At 36.1% G+C, this 22,018-nt stretch overlaps 1 protein-coding gene across 1 annotated transcript in view; it reads left to right on the forward strand.

Annotated features, from left to right (window-relative positions):
• The window catches only part of MMRN1 (multimerin 1), a 72,611-nt gene extending 54,011 nt beyond the window's left edge, over positions 1–18,600 (forward strand). The window contains exons 7-9 of the mRNA XM_059067335.2: positions 466–2,454; positions 16,025–16,177; positions 17,406–18,600. Coding sequence (XP_058923318.1) covers positions 466–2,454; positions 16,025–16,177; positions 17,406–17,827 — 2,564 coding nt within the window. The 3' untranslated portion in view covers positions 17,828–18,600. The remainder of the gene's footprint in view (positions 1–465; positions 2,455–16,024; positions 16,178–17,405) is intronic.
• The last annotated feature ends 3,418 nt before the right edge of the window (positions 18,601–22,018 follow it).

A 22,018-nucleotide genomic window follows, 5' to 3' on the forward strand; every position in this document is an offset into this window, starting at 1 on the left:
CAGAGGGTTGGTACTCCAATCCATGCATCGTTCAAGGGTCAACTGTACTAGAAACCGAATCAACAGTCATGAGCTGACATCAGGTATTCTTTACGAAGGCAGAACGCCCCAAACCATTTATTTTTATACAAGACTAAGGCTAGAATCATTGCATACAAGGGTGTATTAACTGAAGTCGGTAGTAGTTCCTTTATGCCTTTGTCCAGAGAACCTTAGTTCTATGATTCTAGCGTGTTCCCGGCAACTGATTATTTTCCCTCGGATTTATCAGCTATGAGGGTGACCACCTTATATGAACTCTAGTAATTTTTTTAAAAATTTCATAAGTAAATGTAGTCAAGAGATATTTTTATTATTTCATGTCATTAATGTTTAGTCTCAAACTTTTATCTTTTTAGAGCTATCTGAAGTTTACATTATTAAAATCATATATCATTTTTTGTTGTTTATTATTTCTTTCTCCAGGACTAAAATCCCAAAGCATTAATGATCTGGTGAAAGGTATAGTGAGAGAACAATTTAAAATTTTTCAAAATGACGTGCAGGAGACCATAGTGCAGCTCTTCAAGACTATATCAACTCTCTCAGAGGACCTTGAAAACACCAGACAGATAATTCGACAAGTTAATGAAACTGTGGTTTCAGTAGCAGTCCAGCAAAAGTCTGTTTTAATGCAAGAAAACAGGCCCACTTCGACGGATATACTGGATCTAAAAAATCGCATTGTGAATGTAAGACAAGAAATGACTTTTACATGTGAGAAGCCTATTAAAGAACTAGAAGCAAAGCAGAGTCATTTAGAAGGTGCTCTAGAACAGGAGCACTCAAGGAACATTCTGTATTACGAATCCCTCAACAAGACCCTTTCTAAAATGAAGGTCGTGCAGGAGCATCTTTTATCAACTGAACAAGTATCAAATCAGAAGAGTGTTCCGGCCGCTGAATCAGTTAGCAATAACGTCACTGGATACATGTCTGCTCTACGTGAGACTATAAAGAAGCAGGGTTTGATGCTGCTGCATATGTTCGATGATTTGCACACCCAAGACAGCAAGATTAACAATCTCACCCTTGCTTTGGAGATGGAGAAAGAATCTGTCAGGGAGGAATGTGAAGACATGTTATCCAAATGCAGAGATGATTTGAAATTTCAAATTAAGGACACAGAAGAGAATTTACAAGTTTTAAACCAGACGTTGGTTGAAGTTCTCTTTCCAATGGACAATAAGATGGATAAAATGAATGAGCAACTAAATGATTTGACTTACGATATGGAGATTCTTCAACCCTTGCTCGAGCAGGGAGCATCCTTTAGAGAGACAATGACATATGAGCAACCAAAAGAAGTAGTAGCTACAAAGAAAAAAGTGGAAAATTTGATTACTGCTGTTAGCAGTCTAAATTTGCTTATTAAAGAACTTACAAAAAGATACAACTTACTCAGAAATGAAGTACAGAGTCGTGGGGATTCCTTAGACAGACGTATCAATGAACATGCCTTAGAAATGGAAGATGGTTTAAATAAGACAATAACTATTATAAATAATGCCATTGACTTCGTTCAAGATAACTACATGCTAAAAGAGACTTTAAATACAACAAAGTATAATCCTGAGATCCATCACAAATGTATCCAAAATATGGAAACTATGTTGACATTTATTTCTCAATTCCAACGTCTGAATGATTCTATTGAGATTTTGGTCAATGACAATCAGAGATATAACTTTGTTCTGCAAGTTGCCAAGGCCCTGGCATATATTCCTAAAGATGAAAAACTAAGTCTGTCCCACTTTCAAAAGATTTCTCAAATGATCAATGAAACCAGTTCCCAAGTGATAAAATACCAGCAAAATATGAGTCACTTGGAGGAAAAAATACTCTCAGCCACAAAAATTTCCAAAAATTTTGAAACTCGGTTGCAAGGCATTGAGTCTAAAGTGACCAAGACGCTCATACCTTATTATGTTTCACTGAAAAAAGGCTCTGTAGCTACAAATGAGAGAGACCAGGCTCTACAGCTGCAGGTACTAAATTCCAGGTTTAAAGCAATGGAAGCAAAATCCATTCATCTTTCCATTAATTTCTCTTTACTTAACAAGACTCTCTACGAAGCTTTAACAATATGTCATGATGCTTCTACAAGTATATCAGAACTGAATGCTACCATATCCAAGAGGATAAATGGTTCCCTACCAGATATTCAGCTTCTTCAGAAAGGTCTGACAGAATTTGTGGAATCAGTGATTGAAATAAAAACTCGAATTGCCCTATCTAATTTAACTCAGTATATAAATCAATCATTGTTTGGTAGTCTTACAAATATTGTCAAGTCACAGAAGCAAATAAAACAATTGCTGAAGAAACCCAATACACTGAAGAAACCAACAGTGAATCTGACCACTGTCCTGATGGGCCGGACCCAAAGAAACACAGACAACATTCTACTTCCTGGTAAGCTATTGGTAAAAAATAACTTTTCATCTCTTTTCCTATTTAAGTGGTATTTAGTAGGTCTGTATGGTTTAGCAAGACCGCAAGATATAAAGAGCACTTACTTAAACTTGAGTAAAGAGTTAAGAAATTCAAAGATCCCTGATCTATTATTTGAATCTGATTTTATCCTATATAAAGCAGGCATCAATACAAAACAACTGTTTATAGTGTAAATATTTTTCCACATATTTCTTAACTTTTTTTCTGACAAGACCCCTCTAAAACAATCAAGTTTGCCCTTGTAGAACATTTTTCTTTACATGTGTAATTAAAGGAAGCTATTAGACAATGAGCTCCCGGATGAGCAAGACCAGACTGTATCCTATTCATTTTGGTGTTACCTGGCCAAGGGTCAGTATGCAGTAGGAACTCAGTGAATATCTGTTGAATGACTGTCTGGCTGAGTGAAGGTACAGTGAGCAGGCATTCAGTCTGGGCAGATCACAGATGGCCTTGAATGACAAGCTGAGGGTCTTAGTCCCTTTGGGCTGCCACAGGCTGGGTAGCTTAGAAACAACAGAAATTTATTTCTCGACGTCTTAGAGACTGGAAAGTCCAAAATCAGGGTGCCGACACAGTCACATCCTGGTGAGGGCCCTCTTCCTGGTTTACTTGATTCCAGTAATTGCATGCTGTGTCCTCACATGGCAGAAGGGGTGAGGGAGCTCTGGGGCGTCTCTTTTATAAGAACACTAATCCCATTCATGAGGGCTCCATCCTTATCTCCTAAGCACCTCCTCATATCAGCAACTCTGGAAGTAACAATATCAACATGTACATTTTGGGGAGATACATTCAAGGCATGCAGACATGATTTTGTAAAGAGCGGTCTTTGAAAATTTCAAGCAGAGCATTGGGTGTGGTGAGAACTGTGTCTCAGAAGCACGAAGCTAGCAGTAGTGTGTAGCATGACTACAAAGAAGAAATCAGAGATAGTTAGGACACTTCCGGCAAAAGATCAATGAGAGCCAGATCTTAGGAAGAGGTAGTTGAATCGGAGGAGATGGGTATGAATAGTGTCATGAAAGTAATATCAACAGAAACAGAAAGATTGTGGGAAAATTAATGGTCTAAGAAGCAACAGATCATGATTCTGGTCCTAGTTATTTCCGTATGTTTCTGTGTAGCCTTGAGTAATTCACCTCTCTGGGTCTCGGCTTCTTCCTTTTATGAGATGGGATTGCAATAGGTATTTTTCTGAGCTCATTAGTAGAAATATGTTGCAGACTGGATTGCTGTAAAAAAACATGAGCTTTTCACAGCCTGAATGCACAGCACTTGGGCAGGGGAGAGATCTAGAATATTCTGCGGTTTTGCATTTGGGAAATGAGAGGGTCGAAGTACCATTGACAGATGTTGTAAACACCAGAGAAGCATACATTTGGGAAGAAAGAGGAATTCAGTGTAGTGCATATAAACTATTTAATAGTCTCTCTGTATGAAAGAAGTATTTTATTAAGATGTCTGGCATATGAGTAATATTAAATAATCTTTCCACAATGAAAAGAATAGCTACGGACTCTTATTAAAAGAAATGGCACTGAACCTCTCATATGAGTCTGCTGTTAAAATATACACTCATGTGGATGAATTTTGAATTTTATTGCTTTTTCATTACAAAAGGGTAATCATTATCCTAGCTTAATATGACCCTTCACGTTTAATCTCTGAATGTTCAGATACTATGAAAAATCACAGAATAATACAAAGTTGAGTTGTCTCTTGACTAGTTAAACTATTGTATTTATTTAGGACTCCTTCCAAATTAATCTGACCCAGGAGGACAAATCTTACCATGTGGGATCACAGAACAAATTATTTAGGCTTACATGTTTCCAAGAGAAAAGTAGTATTTCAGTACAAGACGTTCTTACAATAATCATTTTAGGAAAACTATTGAATTGTTCTTTCTCCATACTACTTTAACCCTTGGTCCTCTTGTGGACACTGCAAATGAGTTTCAGTTAAACTCTACAGGATGTGTGATCATACACCAGGCAAACTGTGTCATTTTTTTTTCCTTAAACCAAAAAATACCCATATCTATACAGTAAGTATAATTTAAACAGCTTCAAAATTAATTGAGTTAAGAGACTCAATAGAACATAAGAATTAATAAACTTTTAGAGTATAAAGAATGCATGTTAGGAGCTTATAAAAACTGCTTTGAGATATTTATATCAAGTTGACTCAGTATTGGGCTTTATGGGCTAATAATTAACTTAGTACTGATTCTCTTTTTTTAATGATGCCTTGATATAAGTGTTTCTTGTTCCTTTATTTACTGTAAGTAGAATTTTTATAGGCCTCAAGTTAATAATTAATTAAAAGTTATTTATTTCATCTTTGTAAAGATAACCCATAATGATGTCAGGGCAAGAAAGGTATATTGGCCTAATTTCATATGTGGGGCAGATATTCACTGTATGCAGGATCAGCAACAAAAATGTGTGAGGCCCTTTCAAGTGGATGCATAGATATGCGTGCTCATTAAGCCGGCTCTGCTTCTATGGGTCGTAAAACTGATGGTATTCATTAAACAGCTAAGCAGGTAAAGTCTATGCAAGGTAATGAAACCAGTGGACTCAGGCTAAATTCTCCTCTAAGAATAAACCAATTGCAAAATAAACTACTTCCTTTGATACCAACTGTGAGACACACTGACACACTAGTTAAATCTGGCTGTGTTGCCTTTGACCTTTGCTATGATACTGTAAATACTGTCTAGCCACATTACTCCCCTACCTAACACCAGAAGGTAATTTATCACGATTTTACAAATCTCACAATAATATTACTCAGATTATAGCCACTATCATTTGCAGAATAAATGCAGTTTGTAGAAAGAAAAACCACAGAAACATACTTTTTAAAAACTTAATCTTTTTTTTCTTTTTTAAAATTGAAGTATAGTCGATTTATAATATAGTGTTAGTTTCAAGTGTACAGCACTGTGATTCAGTTATACGGTTATACATATACGTTGCTTTTTAGATTCTTTTCCCTTACAGGTTATTACAAAATGTTGAGTATAGTTCCCTGTGCTATACAGTAGGTCCTTGTTGTTTGTTTTATATAGAGTAGTGTGTATAGGTTAATCCCAAACTCCTCATTTAACCCTCCTCCCTCCCCCTTTCCCCTTTGGTCACCATAAGTTTGTTTTCTATGTCTGTGAGTCTCTTTGTGTTTAATCTTAACTTTAATAACTGATAACCTCTTTTGAAGCCTAATAATAGTAATACTATAATGACATAATATTAGATACCATTTATTAACATTTAATTACATCCCAGGCACTGTACAAATTATACTACATGTGTTCTTTCATTTACCATCTATGAGGTAGCTATCATTATTCTCATCTTGAAGGTGAGTTAACTAACCCTCAGAGAGATGAACTAAGCTGTCCCGCCTAAGGTCATGCGACCAGTAAGTGACGAAGCCTGACTCCTGGCCTGTCGGACTCAGGGCTCTGCTCAGCTACTGTACTGAAGTAGATTGTGAAGTCTGTTCACCTGCCTTTCTCTTCCTTCTGCTTATGTTTGATGAATCGTACCTATCTCAGTGTCTGGCCATATCTGAGTATTCCGTATGGCCAGAGTTGATATTCCCAGGGAGTTTGCTTTCTTGAGGATCCAAATATGACCACTTGTGTCCGCATTGACCAGAAGGAAGTCAAATGGCTACTTTTCAGTTTCGCTTTTCTGTGTTAATGGCCAGTGAGTGGGCAGTTGTCACTGAAAGCTGGCATCGGTTGTTCACCATATCTTCTTTGAGCTGATGCAGTAGGAGGTAACTTTCAGAGTTCTCCTCCATATCACTTTCTTCCGGGCCATTCCCACATTCAGTTATGCTAATTATGATTCCTCTCAGGCCAATGCTGATAAACTGTTCTGGTTGAATCCCTAAATATTTGATTTGTTTCTAAACAATAGTCCAGTAGACACCAAGAGGATTTTATTTCCTCTTTGAAGATTTGTTTGTGGAGCAATTGGCAGATTTGTCCCTGCAGAGCGGGTTTGGCTGCTTGTGGTGCAAGAGGAGCTGAATCCTGAATTGAATTGTGGTAACAATGTCAGCAGCATGGCTGAGGATGCGTCTTCTGCTGTGAGCCACTGACTTTTTATTGTAACCGTCCCTCCAGTATTTACCAAGTATATTTAACTCTTCTTAATAAACCTCTTTTATTCATCACTGTCACTTTAACTACTCGTCTTAAGAAAGACTACATTCTGTAACAGATTTGGCAGTATACCAAATACAACTTTTTAAATGATCATTTCTGTGAAAACAAGCAATTTAAAAGAAAAAATAAGAACCGAGTGAATATTTTACTGTCTTACATCACTTTAAAACCATTTCCAAGTTTTGTGACACAGCATAGAGGCAGTTGTGATGACTAAGAAGCACTGAACTTGGAATCAGGAAAACAAAGTTTAAGTCCTGCCTAGCAATGTGTTTATTTGTAAAAGTCATTTATTTTTCTAAAACTTACTTTCCTCACTTATAAAATTAGAATAACATATCTACCTTACAAAGTTTGAGAATCAAAGAAATCAACTTTCATACAGTGTATTATTGAGGTTGCTATGACTATATGATACAATTTTCTCAGCTATATTCAATGTTTATATTTTATTTTCTCTAAAATTTTCACTTAATATTTGATATGTAATTATTTCCATGTAGCAACATAATTTAAATGCTCATGGTATTCCATTGATCCATCTTTAATTTAGGTCACTGTGTTTTAAACTCAGCATATGTTGATAAATGAGCTTATGCTTACCACATAATAAATCAAAAAGAACAGGATTAAAAATATAAAGGCTTAAATGTATAAAAATGCATGGGTTGACAAGCACTAAAAAATATCCACAGAAGTTTTAATAAGAGTTTTTTCCAAGGTATTTCAGCACTTTATATGCTTTTCCATATCATAAAAAATAAACATTCTCACATATACCTCAGGCTAAGTTGACTTCTATACAAAATATTGAATATAAGCTAATTAAATTTTGAAGGTTAGCTACTTGAATTGAGCTTATGATGTGTTTTGTAAGGTATCCAAAATGACACACAAGCTTGCTATGCTAGAAGCGTTCATGGGACTCAGCATTTAGTTATACACACAGCTAAGGATTATTATAGTGAAATAATAGATGATAGGATCAGCAAGGGGAGAGACCCAGGCAGAATCTGGAGAAATCCATGCACAGGCTTTCTTATGCTCTCTCCCTCCCATGAGGGGATGTACTTCTATGTGTTCTATTTTCCAGTCACCAAAAAATGCAGTCACATGTGTGTAATTTTTCTGCCCAGAGAAGGCCATCAGATATTAAGCTCTCAAGGGTTTTATTGGGGCTCACACTGCTGTAACAATGTACCATAGATAAGGTGGCTTATAGTCAAGAAAAATTCACTTCTCACAGTTTTGAGATCAGGCTGGCATGGTCAGGTTCTGATGAGAGCCCTCTTCTGGATTGCAGACTGTCAACTTCTTGTTTTATTCTCACATGGCACAAAGGGAAGGAGCCTGGGGTCCCTTTTAAAAGGGCACTAATCCTATTCATGAAGGCGCCACCCTAAATACCTAAATGACCTAAATACCTCCCACAGGCCCCACCTCCTAGTACCATCACCTGGGGAGTTAGGAATTCCACCTATGAGTTTGTGGGGGACACAAACATTCACTCCATAATAGGGCTGGTCACGTAGGCACCCTCTGTTGAGCACATACCAAAACTCCATACTCTAAAAGGAAAGTAGACGTTCAGCGTAAACCATATAGCTTGTCCGAAGAGTCAGGGCACTGCAAAAGACACTTTTTAAATAGTTAGAGAATAGAGACAAGCCAAGTTCCCAGGCATAGATCAAGGGAAAATCCTTGCAAGTCAGCCTTTCTAAAGGCAGCAGTCTCAGGCCTGTTATACCGACTCTTTTCTGCTCATGATATTAAAGATATTCTTTGTGTCAGAGTTGCTTAGCAAACCTGTCTTCTGGGGACAGCCTCCCCAGTTGGTGTCAATAAAACATATCAGTATTGAAAAGAATATTAAATGAACTAGTTTTTGTTCATTGTTCCCTGGGAGAAAAGACTCCCCTAGCTTTCCAGAGGATGTTCCTTTGTAAGGAAGGATGACAGTTGAAGAGAGGATGCTGACAAAGTTGACAATGCTTTCCTGCTTCACGTCTTGCAATAAAGTGACCATGGTACCTAAGGTGAACAGTCAGAAACTCAAGCATTTCACACTCACATCTGAACCAAAATTTATGACACATGGTCTGACAATAAAAAGGAGATGGGACAGGATACCAGGTCCCATTTACATAGTCACTGCATATGCTGGGATTCGTTTTCTAACAAGAATCACAGGAGCTATTTCTCAACAATAGACTGTTTCTTTGACACCAAATTTGATTATTAAGTGGTCTGTAATTAAATACACTGAATAGATGTCTTTCCACCAGTCCCTGACAACACTGTAAGTTCAAAATTACACGATAGCATTATTTTGTGCTGTATTGATGATCAAACATGAAAAAGAATATGCTGGGATTATTAAATCACAGATTGTGACCATGTGGCACAGCAGTCTGAGTGGACATGATACTTGCATCTTGACAAAACAATTGCAGCATAAAAAAATAGCTCTGCCGTATATTAACTGCGTATGAAATTTGAAAAACATACCCTGAAAGTTGTAATTGCCGGTTTTACCATACACAGCCTCAAAGTGGATCTGAATGGAAACAATAAGTATTTTATTATAAATTTAATTTGAATTATTCAAAGCTGTTTATTTTGAATATCATTGTTTTAGGGGAAAATATCACATGGCACTTTGTTGATACCGTGGATTAATGAAAACTCAAGTCTTTTCACCTCTCGAACAAATTACCAGAAAAATTATTACACAGTGTTTGGACAGCTAAAGAAATCAGTGAAAGAAAGTTATTGTGTGTCACTGTGCCAGAGTCATATAGGAATTAAAATACACATCTAACTTTTACCAAAAAAAATCAATTTTTATAGTTAATCAACAGTCCTTTAAGAACTCTTTTCTAGGCTTTATAATCCTAAGCAAGCGTTAAATTTAAAAAGTTTCATGGATAGTCAGATTCGAGAGGCATCAGCACAAATATTGTGCCAATAAAATCAGGTATTGTTATAGATGCTTTGGATACATCATAACATTTAAAAAAATTTCTATCTTGGAGTTTACACTCTAGCATGGATAGAGAAAAAAAATAAGTAAAAATGTAAATTACATAGTATGTTAAAAGGTGATAAATATTACGCATAAAAGAAAAAGCAGAGAAAGGTAGAGAAGCAGAGTTTTGTGGGATGTGCTGAGAGCCAAGTGCAGTATTATTAAATAAGATGGTGGCATAGGCTTCAACTGTGGGAAAAATAGTGAATTCTGCAGGCAACTGGGGATATAATGGAAACTTTGTTATTTTGTTGTAACAAAAGTTGACAGTGGAAGGTGTACCTATAGAGTAATGTGATATTTGGTTATGTTTTAAAATTTTTCCATATGCTTTTGAACACTATGTTGTTATAAAGCTGTTTTGAATGTGAAAGAAAAGAAACATGCCACAGCATGTACTAAGCACTAAATGAATGTTATAGGAGTTCATTATCATACGAGTTTCGTGTCTTATTGAGAACTGGATGTTTGGGCAAATCTCATGGAACTGGTAGCTTGGGCTGAGCATCTATTCAATCAACCGTTTACACACTGTGTTGAGTATAATATGTTTAAATTCATCCTGTTGGTAACAATTAAAAATTTTTGAGCAGGAGTATGACATCACCTTGTATGTGCATTACTAAGATTTATTTTGAGTTCTTCCACAGATCAGTTAGAAAATTATTACAGCAGCCCTGGCTTGAATAGATTAAGACTTCAAATAGTGATAGAGAAAGGAACAAAATGGAAACTAGGAATGTTAGTTACAAGTGAATATATATTTAGTAGAAAACAGCTAATTGAAAATACAAACTCTTAGAATAAAGAATAACACCAAAGTTTAAATAAAGCATCAGTGATGGGAAGTTGGTCCTTCCATTAATGGAAATAGGAAGGTTAAGAAGGAAGTCCAGTTGTACACAGGAAGAGAAGTTTATTCTGTGATACATGAGTTTAAAGTTCTCTTATCCCTATGGAAACGTCCAGAAGTCATTTACAAATGTAGGTCTGGAACCAAAAGAGGGTCTGTAGATAAAAAGTGGAAATTATCGCACAGAGGTGATATGTAAGGGCAAAGAAGTGAATTAGGTAGTTAGAGAAAAAGAAGAGAACTGAAGACAGAAACATGGAGATTTCCTTGATCTGAAGAGAGCACGGGGGTTGGGGGAGGAGTAATCAGAACCATCACAACAAGGAAAGTGTGTGATTCTCTGAACTCAAAGTCATTAAGGGAAAGAAAAAGACATAGTAGGAGTAGGATGTAGGAGACCTATGCAAACAAAATAATAGGAGTAAAAATATTGGGGAGAGGTTTGTTTTTTTATGGTATTATTTACATAGAGTTCAATTCACTGATTTTGATGTGCAGTCTGTGAATTCTGACAGATGTGTAGTCATGCAATCACCACAACAATGAAGATGAAGAACAGTTCCATCACCCCCCAAAATTCTCTTAGGTAACTTTGTAGCCAAACCCGACCTCCACTCCCAGCCACTGGCAACCAGTGATCTGTTTTCTTCCCTTACCCTTTTACCTTTTCCAGAGTATCTTTTAAATTAAATCATACACTGTGTGTAAGCTTTTGAGTCTGGCTTCTGTCACTTAGTACACTATGTGTGAGATCCATCCATGCCGTTGTATGTATGCCTCTTCATTACCAAGCAGCAGTCCATTGTATGGCTGTACTACAGTTTGTTTACCTATTTAGTAGTTGAAGGATATGTTGGCTGTTTTCAGTGTGAGGTGATTCTGAATAAAGCTGCTATAAACATTCACATAAAGGATTTTGTGTACACATATGTTTTCATTTCTCTTGAGTTAATATGTACCAGTAGCACAGCTTGGTTGTAAGATAAGTATAGTTTTCACTTTATAAGGACAGGCCAATCACTTGCTATTTCCTTGAGTAATGTATGAGAATTCTAATTGCTCCAGAACCTTGTTAGCACTTGGCACTGTCAATTTTGTTTATTTTACCATTTTAATAAGTGTGTTACTGTATCTAATTGTGATTTTATTTTGCATTTTCCTAATGACTAACGTTGTTGAGCATATTTCAATATACTTGCCATTGTTAATACTTCTTTTGATTATGAAAAAAGGCAAAACAGATGATAATATCAAATAAAAAACATTAAATTTTCTGGGTCATGGCTTAAGATAAATGAAAATAGTTTAATGACAAGGGTTATAGTAAATCATCTGGGACAGGGCTACTTCATTTGGTAAAGATTGCTGATATGATTAAATGAGCTTTAAATTATATTTGAAAGGTTGAGAAAAAAGATCCCAGAAACAATATCAAGAACAACAGATGTGATTTAAAAAGAAGAACAAAAATTAAAACTGACAATTGAAGGAAAAGTAGTAAAGATGGTTGGAAACAATATTTCCATCTGTCTATACACCAATGAACAGAATATGAATGATTAGAGCAATGAATTTGAAAATTTAATATAAACAACTGTTCACATTTCTAGAAGTTGTTGAAAAGGTACATATGAAGTAGTTTTAGAGCAATGGAAGGATAAGTATTATTTGATAGGTATAATTTTGATAAATGATGCAACAGAATAGCATTGAAAATTAATGCATCCATTGGTATGAGGGTGAAAACATGTTAGAGAGCATTGGCATCAGGATGAAAGATAAAGAAAAGTTCTAATGTTGTGTGGATACAGTATCTAGAGCAGATACTGGTGGATTTGTATAATGTTTTCCTTTGTGTATGACAAAACTCACCCAGAGGCAGTGATAGGTCTCCTCACTAACCTGTTGCAAACTCCATTCTGCCTTAAGCAGGGATCAGAGTTATCTGCCCTCTACAACGTTACTGTTTAAATGAAGAAATAAAAAAATAAAATACTGATGCTAAAATAGAACTAAGCTTTACAAATTTAAAAATAATTTAAATAAGTAATTAAGAAAAGTAAAACATTATGTTATGTAAAACATATTATCTATGACATGTTAGGGGTACTATAAATAAAAATAGAAGACAGCAATATAAAGTGCCCTTTCATTTTATTCATCGAATACCTATTGAATACGTGCTGAATGAGCGCCAAGAAAGGTTGACAAAGTGGTAAATTCAACACAATCCCTCTTCTCACGGAGTTCAGACATTAAGCAAGTAATTAAAATAAAGAGGGCTTCCCTGGTGGCGCAGTGGTTGAGAGTCCGCCTGCCGATGCAGGGGACACGGGTTCGTGCCCCGGTCCGGGAGGATCCCACATGCCGCGGAGCGGCTGGGCCCATGAGCCATGGCCACTGAGCCTGAGTGTCCGGAGCCTGTCCTCTGCAACAGGAGAGGCCACAGCAGTGAGAGGCCCGTGTACCACACAAAAATAAAAATAATAAAAATAAAATAAAATAAAGAATGGTAAATATTGGCAAATACAGTGCTTTGAAAATGTAAGGAACTCTTCAATCAGTTCAAATGTAACATGAATATTTATGAAATATGGAAGTAGGGTTAATAGAAAAGTGTAACTTGAGCACATATTAGGGCACAGAAAGCAAAGACCAGAACAAATTGAGACTTATGAAACATTCCAAGACAGTGGTAAAAGAATTTTAGTCATGTTCAGGAGCAGGGAAATGAATATTAAAAGATTAGTTATGCTCTTTGCACAAGAATGTTGAGTTGGCAGAACTTAACTAATTGTACGATCTCCAACAAAGAAAATAAATGGACTGGAAGGAGTTTAAGAGGTTATGGAAGCCCAAGGTAGAAGTTGTGGAAAGTTTGCTTGAAATAATTCTACGTCTCTAGAAAAACATGGCAGTGACATCATAGCATCAAACTCTACATGATGTTTGAGAAACTGTGATGAAGGGATAAGAGTATTAGATTAAGGATGATGTCATCTACTCCCTCTTCCATTGATTTCTTTATCTTTAAAAAGACAATTTAGGCCTTCCCTGGTGGCACAGTGGTTGAGAGTCCACCTGCCGAGGCCCGTGAGCCAGGGCTGCTGAGCCTGCGCACCTGGAGCCTGTGCTCCGCAACAGGAGAGGCCACGACAGAGAGAGGCCCGCGTACCGCAAAAAAAAAAAAAAAAAAAAAAAAAAAAAAAAAAAGACAATTTAGCACTTCCATATGTCAGGCACTGTGCTAGTCAATAGTGACACAAAGTTTAAGAAATGGAGGACCTGAGCCCTCACCTCACAAAAGCCCACACTCACTGGAAGTAAGGACAAGTGAGCAATTACAGTAGGGTATGATAAATTCAACAGAACTTCAGAGCATCAGACAACAAATAAGAGAATTCATAGAATTAATTCTATCAAAAGGGATGAGGAAAGATGTCAAAAAGAAAATGATGCTTTATTGGAGTCTGATTTTTGCTGTTAATTCAAGAAGAAATTGCCTATTGACCACAAATATGTACAGGAACTTATTATAAAGGTATCTAACCATTTTTTAAGTATTTTAGGAATAAAGTAAAAAAATATGAGTCAGATGATATACAAAAGTAGATTTGTAGCTAGTTGTATAATGAAATACAAATAGTTTCAACTGACAAATTAGTGCCAACCAATCTTTGGTTGTATGTTATAAGGCTCTGTACTTGACACTGATCCATTAAATATGTTTCTCAAAATGGGAATATAGTCAATATTTTATCATAACTTTAAATGGAGTATGGTTTGTTAAAATATTGCATCATTATATTGTACACCTGAAAGTAATAACATAACAGTGTAAATCAACTACACTTCAAAAAAATTTTTTTAATTCTAATTACACAGGCATGCAGTTTGGTCACATTTTATATGAATTAGAATTATTAAATATGAGGTAGAATTATTTAAAACATTTATAGATCTCACTCTTGAGACAAATGTTAAAACAAATAACCCTAAATTTAAAAATCATCAGTGACCATGGTTTGAAATGAGTGAATTGTAAACTGTTTACACTATTTCCACAAGGTGGCGCCATACTGGTAACTGTGGCTAGTAATGTATTCTTCCAACCTTTTCTCTCCACATAATTATGAATTATGTTTATAACCATATTCACCATTTGAGGCTTCCTAAATAACTGAAATTATTCTATATCTAATAAGTGAACTGAAACTTGCCGTCTTCAGCAAATCAAACATAGTGGGGATCTATCCCACTCTTTTACTGCTGTCTAATATTCCTTGATGAAAAGATACTATAATTCATTTAATAAGTCCCTCATCAGTGGTCATGTAGGTGTCCTACAATTTTTCACTAGTGCAAGTAATATAAAGAATTTTCTTGAATAATTATCTTTGTATACATATGCAAGGGTATCTGGAATATATATTCTGGCCAGGAGAAATTTCTGGCTCCAAAGCAAATGAACCTTTTTAATTCTGTCAAATACGGTCAAATTGTCCTATTCGAAGGTTCCAACAATATAAGCTCTAACCAACATTGTATGGGAATGCCCATTTTCCTTCATATTGCATGATTATTATTTTTTTAATGTTGCCACCTGATAAAATGCTGTTGGTGGTAATTTGTTATTCCTTAATTAGTAGTGAGGTTGAAAAAGTTTTGAAAATTTTAATGAGCTTTTGTAGTTTTTGTTCAATGATTTTCCAGTTCAGATTATCTGCCCACTTTTCACTATTTTTACAGGGTTACATACTTTTTCTTTTGGATTAGTCAGAACTTTTCATTTGCTATAATTAGTCATTAGATTGTTGTAGCTGTTAAAAAAATAGTTTCTCTTAATCTGGCACTTTGAAATTCAATAATGGGTGGTTTTCATTGCCAACGAGTTTCAATTCTTAGGTGGTCAAATGTCAGGATTTTTCTTTCATGGCCTCTGGGTTTTATTTATTTTGTTTGTGTTGAGTTTTCCAAAATTTTAAAGCTCAACAGAGATATTCCTTTTACTTGATTGTAATGCAATCATATATATTTAGTATTTTTGCACAGATGGAATTTATAGTTTTATGGATATCCAATTAGCTCAGCAGCATTTATTGAATAGACCTTTTTTTTCTCCAATGCTTTGAAATATTACTTTTGTCATGTACTGGTTCCAAATACACATGATTGTGTGTCCAGATACTTTATCTGTTCTACAGTTGACCAAAATCTTAATATTTATCACACATAAATGCAGTGAATCACAGAATTAGTCCCACTTCCAAAAAGCAGGAAGGCTTCAGAAGAAGCAGCTCAGGTAGTTCAGAGATTTGCATGAAGTCCCATGATTACATTGGTGGGTGTCCTGGGCCTGGGAATGCATTTTCCTTATTTCTAATTCTGCTGCAAACTATGATTTGAGATCAACAGGAAAACAGGTCACTTTTTACCCTCTTTTATCTTGATTCTTTTACAGTAACAGAGAAGTATTCAGACTGTAGTAGATCCCCTTGCCAGAATGGGGGCACATGTATAAATGGAAGAACTAGCTTTATCTGTGCTTGCCGACATCCTTTTACTGGTGACAACTGTACTGTCAAGGTGGTGGAAGAAAATGCTTTAGCTCCAGGTAAGAAAGTACACGCGTCCTTGGATTTGCTCAATGTCATAAAAAACATTTCTTGAACTGTTTACGAATGAATGTTTAGACCTGCTTAATCTGGACTCACTTGAGGATTAATTCCTTTTACTTCTCAAATTAACTGAATAACATACATGATTCTGTCAGGTAAACTCATGGATATACACTCGTTGAAATTTTCAATATTGGTATAATAGAGGCAGTTTATTGAAAATTCCCCCCCCCGCACTTATTTTTTTCCTAGTGCATCTTAAAAGAAAATACATATATATGTATATATATGTCGAACTAGTATAAACTTTTTCTCCTCAAACAAGTTGTTAAAGAATACATCTTTGATTCATATCAGATCTGATCCTTTAAATGAAGCCATAATAAGGGAATAGCAGTATGTCTTCTATGAAGGTCAAGTTCATAGTGTCATTTTGACTGGCTAAGGGCTGTTAGAACATGCTCAGCTGTATTGAGTAGAACAAGATGCCTTTTTGCCCATTTACTGTCATAAGTATTGGTTGCTGTAGATTTACTTCTAGAGTGTACCATTTCTGATTTTTATACAAGAAAATGTGTGCAGGGCTTAAAATATATTCTCTTTAAAATGACAGCAAAAAATTTTGTTGCAGATCAGGCTTTTCTTAATAGTGTGCTGCATAATAAAGAGTAATTTTTTTTAGTCTGTTTTTAAATCTCAGCCTTTGTAAGTACATTTGGCATTAATTACATAGAAGATTGCTTTTGTCTACTTCTCGATAGTGCATACAATTTCACTGGGTTTCTGTTTTAGCCTCTAGAAACTGTTTGACAAGGTGCTGGAAAAATTGTTTCTGAATCATGTCAGCTTTAATTCCTGCAAGAGGCTTTAAAACATTCTGACATACCATAATAATCATAGAGTGCTTTGAATTCCTTCATCTCCGGAGAGATCAAAGCAACATGCAAATTAATCTTTGAGGCACTTCTGTGAGGAAGGTATTGAGTATTACTACCATTCTATCCTGATCTAAATGGAGAAACAGTCTCAGAGAGGCTAAGCAATTTGGGGTAGTTCAGGCAAGAAAAGGGGCAAACACCCAGACACATATGCCCTTGTTAAGTCTGATGAATGACCTTTTTTCTTCTACTAAGACTTTTTGTAACCGAGATAAAATGATAAAGATATAAACAGAACAAGATCAAGACATGAAAATTAACTCTTTCCATTTTTTTCCGCTAACAGATTTTTCAAAAGGATCTTACAGATATGCACCGATGGTGGCATTTTTTGCATCTCATACATATGGAATGACTACACCTGGTCCTATCTTATTTAATAACTTGGATGTCAACTATGGAGCCTCATATACTCCAAGAACTGGAAAATTCAGAATCCCCTATCTTGGGGTGTATGTTTTTAAGTATACCATTGAGTCATTTAGTGCTCATATCTCTGGATTTTTAGTGGTTGATGGAGTAGACAAGCTTGCCTTTGAGTCTGAAAGTATTAACAGTGAGATATGCTGTGATAGGGTTTTGACTGGGGATGCCTTATTAGAATTAAATTATGGGCAGGAAGTGTGGTTGCACCTTGTAAAAGGAACAATTCCAGCCAAATTTCCCCCTGCTACTACATTTAGTGGTTACTTATTATACCGTACATAAATTAGTGTGAAAGACAGACTGTCACCTTTACTGAGAAGCAGCCAGTGTTTTTATTTATCTTTGCATGCACATTTGCTCTGTTTTTGTTTTTTCCACATGAATGAAAACCAACTTCTTTTTAAAATCTGAGTAAGGCTGCAAGTTTGTTTATTTCATAAAATTATTTGAAAATCTTTTGGAAAACCTGCGTATGGAGTTCTTGCTCCTAAGGAGATTTAGCGGCATGGAAAACAAAGCGCATTTGTTAGCATAACCGTTCCTATTTTTGTCTTTTCATGTTAAGGCATTTCAGTGTAAAAGGAATATTATAAAATGACAATCACTCAATATTACCAGTCACAGTAGTCTTTTCAATAGAACATTTAACTTTTGTTATTCCCTGTGTACATAAATATATAACATATGCTTCTTAAATTCACAAGTTCAAATAAAGTACTCAAAGACCAAGAAGTTTCTTTTAACTTTGATTTTTATTCTTTACTGTTGAGTTGATTAATTTTACATATTAAAATTTCCATTTCTAATGAGAATTTTTAAAGCTGAGTTAGAAACGTAAAATATGCTTAACTATTGTTCCCTTCCTAAACTATATTCAATATCCTGGTATCAACCATAATGAAAAATTTGAAAAAAGAATATACATATGTATTACTGAATCACTTTGTTGTACTCCAGAAACTAATACAACACTGTAAATCAACTATACTTCAATAAAATTTTAAAAAGTCTATTGTTCCCTTCCTATAATTAGAAAATAAAGTAGTACTTGACACATTTGAACACTTACACCCAAGTCTAAAAATAGAGAAGTGGATATTTTACTTGCCTCCATCATACAATATCTACAGGGGAAAAAATAACACTTCTCTCTAATGAGTAATCCCGTAGTAACACGTGCAGACCTGCCTTATTCTTATAACAGGTGCGTATATGCCACGGTGATACTACAATTTATGGATTTATGGGATGTTCCCTCTGCTCTGATTTCCTTCTAAGCAACTTACACTGATTCCTTACAAGAGCTTTTATAAGGTGGGTATTATTATCATCATTTTTATGGTTGAACAGCAGTTGACTAAGGAATGGACCAAGCTTCACAAGTAGGAAGGACTGAGGCAGTATTTAGAATCAGCCATTCTTCTCCAGCACCCACATCCATCCTTTCTGTATGTCACCTCCTAAGATGTACCATAATTGACTTAATAATCCCTTATGAAGGCCATTTGGATTATCTCCAACGTTTCATTATAACAATGTTATTGTAGTGAACACCCTTAAACATATATTCCCTATATATTTTCACAAGACAGTTTTGAACAAGAGATTCCTATAAGCTATCCTAAAAGTAATAAGTAAGAAGTTTTTGGTATGGCAAACATTTTTCATGAATTAATTACTTTAATGCTTACTATAATCCTATTAATAACATACTAACCGTATGAGATATGTATCATGTATTATTCTCCTTACACTTATGAGGAACAGAGTCACGAAGAAGGTAATTTTCCCAATAGTTCAGCAAATTGTGAGAATTTCAGGAACAAAGGATAAGCATATATTTTTATTTTCTAACGTACTATCAAGGTGCCCTTGAAAAGATTTGTACCGCTCCATAGGCCCAGTTTGCTCATGTTTAAAGAGTACTCATTACCCCAACACATACTCATCAAAACTCACAACTTTTAAAAATATCACCAATCTCGAAAGTGAAAATATTATCTCCTCATGGCAGAAACTTAAAAAATTGATCAAATTTGCTGAAACCTGAAAGCATATGTTCAGACAAAGACTTGTACACAAATGTTCAGTGTAACTTTATTTATAATAGCCAAAAACTAGGTTCCACCCACACGTCCAGCAATAGATGAATAGTTAAGCAAACTCTGGCATACCCATACAGCAGAGGACTGCCAATCCATAAAAAGGAGTGAACACACTACAACACATATCACAGATAATCTGTAGAAGATTTCAAACTGCAGCCTAATGAACCTTGAACAACCCTGCAGGTAAGTGTGAAGTGAGTATTGCCCATCAGAACGTCTCATGTTGAGTCAAAATAGCTGTGCCTTCATAGCTGAGCCTCACTCAGTACACGGGGGAAGAGTGTGAGCCAGATGCTGACAGGTGAAGGCTGAATGACTGACAATTTCTATTCTGTGTAAATGTGTCATTTTCAAAAATACGGAGAAACTTTTGATAATTTCTTTAGTCCCTGCCTGAAATTACATCACAATCTACAGGAGAGGCAGGTGGGAGGGGCTCTCCAGGATCTGAGTAGTGGGAGAGGAGAGGAGGACGTTTGCCCCACCCACTCAAGCCTGGGAAACCTGCTGAGCACCCAGGCTGGTCCCCCACCCTCTGAGACCAGAGGCAGGAGACCCACCTAGGCCCCTTCTGTTCTGTTGAGCCTAAGCTCCACACCCCACACCCCCCAGGACCTTTTCCAGCCCCGTGGGTGCTAAGTATAGGCCCCACCCACCACCCAAACCCCACCCCTGCTTAGACCCCACCCTCCACAGCAAGGCCTTCCCCCCCATTTTTTTCTTCTCCTCTTTTTTACTATTGTGGTTTTGTTTCACTTTCCAGTTGTTGTTTCATCTATATTTTCATTTTTATTTTCTTTCTAACATACCTGTTAGTTTCCTAGTCTAATTTCATTTTTTACTTTTTTATTGTTCTCTCTTTTTTTTTTTTTTTGCCACCCCGGCTTGAGGGATCTTGACTCATGAGCCAGGGTTCGGGCTGAAGCTGCTGCGGTGGGAGCTCCAAGTCCAAACCACTGGACTAACAGAGAACTTCAGACTCCAGGAAATATTCATTGGAGTGAGGTCTCCTGGAGGTCCTCATCTCGGCACCAAGACCCAGGTCTACCCAACAGCCTAGAAACTCCACTGTTGGAATCCTCAGGCCAAACAATCAGTAGGACAGGAACACAATCCCACTCATCCAAAAAAAAAAAAAAAAAAAAGAGACAGCAAAAAAATATGTCATGGATGAAGGAGCAAGGTAAAAACCAACAAGACCAAATAAATGAAGAGGAAATAGGCAACCTACTTGAAAAAGAATTCAGAGTTACGATAGTAAAGATGACCCAGAATCTCAGAAAAAGAATGGAGGCACAGACTGAGAAAATACAAGAAATGTTTAACAAAGATCTAGAAGGACTAAAGAACAAACAAACAGAGATGAACAACATAACAACTGAAATGAAAAATACACTAGAAGGAATCAATAACAGAATATCTGAGGCAGAAGAACAAATAAGTGAGCTGCAACACAAAATGGTGGAAATAACTGTCAAGGAGCAGAATAAAGGAAAAAAAATGAAAAGAATCGAAGACAATCTCAGAGACTTCTGGGACAACACTAAATGCACTAAGATTCGAATTATAGGGGTCCCAGAAGAGGAACAGAAAAAGAAAGGCCCTGAGAAAGTATTTGAAGAGATTATAGGGGAAAACTTCCCTAACATGGGAAAGGAAATAGTCACCCAAGTCCAGGAAGCACAGAAACCCCCCTACAGGATAAACCCTAGGAGAAACATACCAAGACACATATTAATCAAACTAACAAAAATTAAATTCAAAGAAAAATTATTAAAAGCAGCAAGGGAAAAACAAAAAATAACATACAAATGGATCCCCAAAAGGTTATCAGCTGATTTTTCAGCAGAAACTCTGCAGGCCAGAAGGGAGTGGCAGGATATATTTAAAGTCATGAAAGAGAAAAACCTACAACCAAGATCACTGTACCCAGCAAGGATCTCATACAGATTCAATGGAGAAATCAAAAGCTTTTCAGACAAGCAAAAGCTAAGAGAATTCAGCACCACCAAACCAACTTTACAACAAATACTAAGGGAACTTCTCTATGCAGGAAACACAAGAGAAGGAAAAGACCCACAAAAACAAACCCAAAACAATTAAGAAAATGGTAATAGGAACATACATATCAATAATAACTTTGAATGTAAATGGATTAAATGCCCCAACCAAAAGATACAGACTGGCTGAATGGATACAAAAACAAGACCCATATATATGCTGTCTACAACAGACCCACTTCAGACCTAGGGATGCATAGAGACTGAAGGTGAAGGGATTGAAAAAGATATCCCATGCAAATGGAAATCACAAGAAAGCTGGAGTAGCACTACTCATATCAGATAAAATAGACTTTAAAATAAAG

This window comes from Kogia breviceps, chromosome 6, assembly GCF_026419965.1.
Source record: "Kogia breviceps isolate mKogBre1 chromosome 6, mKogBre1 haplotype 1, whole genome shotgun sequence".
Classification (NCBI taxonomy): Eukaryota; Metazoa; Chordata; class Mammalia; order Artiodactyla; family Physeteridae; genus Kogia; species Kogia breviceps.